This window comes from Salvia splendens, chromosome 9 (genome assembly GCF_004379255.2).
Source record: "Salvia splendens isolate huo1 chromosome 9, SspV2, whole genome shotgun sequence".
Lineage (NCBI taxonomy): Eukaryota > Viridiplantae > Streptophyta > Magnoliopsida > Lamiales > Lamiaceae > Salvia > Salvia splendens.
In genome coordinates, this window is record NC_056040.1 from 25449675 (window position 1) to 25452299 (window position 2625).

Sequence of the window (2625 nt, forward strand, 5' to 3'; positions counted from 1 at the left end):
TTCCAGCATGATATTGCAAGAAAGCATACTAATTAACTTAATTATTTGATCAAGATTTCTCCTAATTAAGCAGCTAGACAATATAAACACTTCAATAAATGATACTATTAATCAAGAGCAAATACTCCACACTAAACACACATCAAATAAGCAAGCATTACTCCTTATAATAACCTCACCAAACAAGCACCTAATAACACTCATTGGTCAAGGGCAGCAACCAGGGCACCGAACCAGTCCATTCTCATTGCAACCCGGACATCTCCTCAGCTCCCCGTCTTCCCCTTCATAAACCTTCCGGCTCCCACTGCAGCTCGGGCATGGTATAAACCTCGCATCCCCACAAGCCTCGCAGACAATTCCTTTATCCGTGATTGGGAAATCCTGCAGCAGCTTCGCCAACTCCCCCGCCTCGTGGAGCTGCGTAATGTCCTCAGCACCACCAATATACTTCCCATTGATAAACAGCTGAGGCAAGCTCACTGTTTTACCCTTCAAAGCCTCCTGCAGCTCAGTCCTATACGACCTGTCCATCGATATATCCCTCTCATCAACGCACACTCTAAAACACCTCATAATCACCCGAACCGCGCAGCAATCCTCGTAAGTCTTCCTTATCCCCCTCAAACTAGTGTAGAACAGCACAATCCTATTGTCACCACTAGGCAAACAGCAAGATCCATCACTTTCTGCATCAGCCACCGCAGAATTCACACTATCCGACTCCAAAGACACAATCTTTATAGGCTTCACAGCCTCTTCACACACATTCTTCCTCCCCAACAAAGCCCTACGGTAGCTAGACGCCACATTCGTGTCCATTTTGGCCAGGAAAGACTCCTCGGACAAGTGCTTCCACAGCGGCTTCGACACCGGATGCTCCACAAACTCATAGGATTGCTCCAATTGATCACCATCCATCTGAATTTCACCCAATTTCTTAGGATTCTCGACGATTTGGTAGCGAAATTCCTCTTCGTCGAGGCCTTCCATGAGCTCCCACGTGTTGATGACAGAGTCCGGCGACGGAGGGTCCTCGGAAATCCCCAAATCTCGAGGATTTTGGGGGGAGGGCAGCGCGAGGGAGCCGTAGGTGGTGGATGTGAGAGAAACGAAGTGATTGGAGTCCCCTTTTCTCAAAGGAGGGTGGTGGATCAAAGGGGTCGGCAGAGAGAGCGTCCTCGACACCGGCGTGGAAGAGGCGTCGGAGAAGGAGTGGTGAGGAGATTGCAGCTGCGAATTGGTGGAGGAATTGGAGTTGGGATCTTCCTGATTACCGATGAAATTAGCTGGGCGTGAAGCAGTGCACCCCATTTTCTGAAATTAACCACAGAAATTGAAACTCGACCCTTTTTTCCCCCTTTCCTCACTTTCCCTTGAAACGGATGTTCAACTACAATGATTGATTGAAGCTTTTCCAAAACTTTATTTTTCAGAAAAGATCTCTTTGCGGCCTTTCTTCAGTAAGTTTGAGGACGATTTAGAGGTTGAAGAAGTGCTGGTGAGAGAGGTTTGTCAATGGAGGACAAAAATTAATGCATTTATAACGGATTGAGTTATGAATGAGACGTGACTCTAAAACTACTTAAGATTCGTATTTCACACTAAATTAATGGGTTAATGTGTGTGGCTGTTCTTTAATCAATTTTAGTTCGGAATGGTTTTAGTACAGTAGTAGTAATTTCTTGTTGAGTAATTTAATAGTAAAATTTAATTTCATATTAGTATTAGTATGAAAAAAGAAAAATGAATACTAACTTTACAAAAGTGCGTTCAAAAACAGCCTATTTGGATGCGATGGTTACTATTATTGTGGTTTGATTATTATTATTATTATTTTTTTAAATTCTGGAAAGGTCATCCATATGCATGCTATTGTATTTTTGTTCAAATATATAGAATTTCTCCTATCTCTGACGGCCCAAATTAATCTCACATGTAGAAATGATTGGTGGAAATATCTATAAAAACTGATCCAATCAATGATACTCCTATAAGAAAATATTGAAAGTTGATTTCGGTTCCAATCAATTATATATGATGATTGAATATGAATTTTTTTAGTTATGAAACTGAATCTTATAATTTAATTTAAAATAAATAAGTATATGATAATGAGTTATAGTGGTTATTTAACTAAAATAATTCTATAATTTAGTCTAAAAAGTTAGGAGAATAATATTATTATAAAGTATTATAGCATAAGAAGGACATCTAACTTTCAAATGACGAAATGTGCTTCGATTTATTTATAAAATCTATTGGGCAGTTTGAAGAAAAGCGGTGAAATGTGTTGAATAAGGAATATAGTTTTTCTTGATAGGAGAGATTAACTTAGATTAATCAAGCACCATTGTTAAGTAATCCACATAGTCAAAATAAATGGTGTATTTGACGTGCATAACACAGCAAAATACTAGGGTGCTTTTGACTTTGGCTTGTATCTTCTTGCTATTCTTCTTCTTCTTACCTCTCTCTTCTCGCATTTCGAAGAGCTTAAATATCCCTCAAGATCGAGTCCGAAATGTTGAAATTTTGGCAAAATATTTGCCATCCCACATCGGTGGGGAGTAGATAGTTTGGTGGTGTGGCTTCCTATAAAAGGAGCTCACCCCCTATTTTGTA

The 2625-nt window shown here is 40.0% G+C and overlaps 1 protein-coding gene across 1 annotated transcript; it reads right to left on the reverse strand.

The window, feature by feature from the left end:
• On the reverse strand, positions 1-1548 carry LOC121749606 (uncharacterized protein At5g39865-like). The gene has a single exon (XM_042144179.1). It carries the CDS (start codon positions 1312-1314, stop codon positions 208-210), a length of 1107 nt encoding a protein of 368 aa, XP_042000113.1. The 5' UTR covers positions 1315-1548; the 3' UTR covers positions 1-207.
• Positions 1549-2625: the final 1077 nt, after the last annotated feature.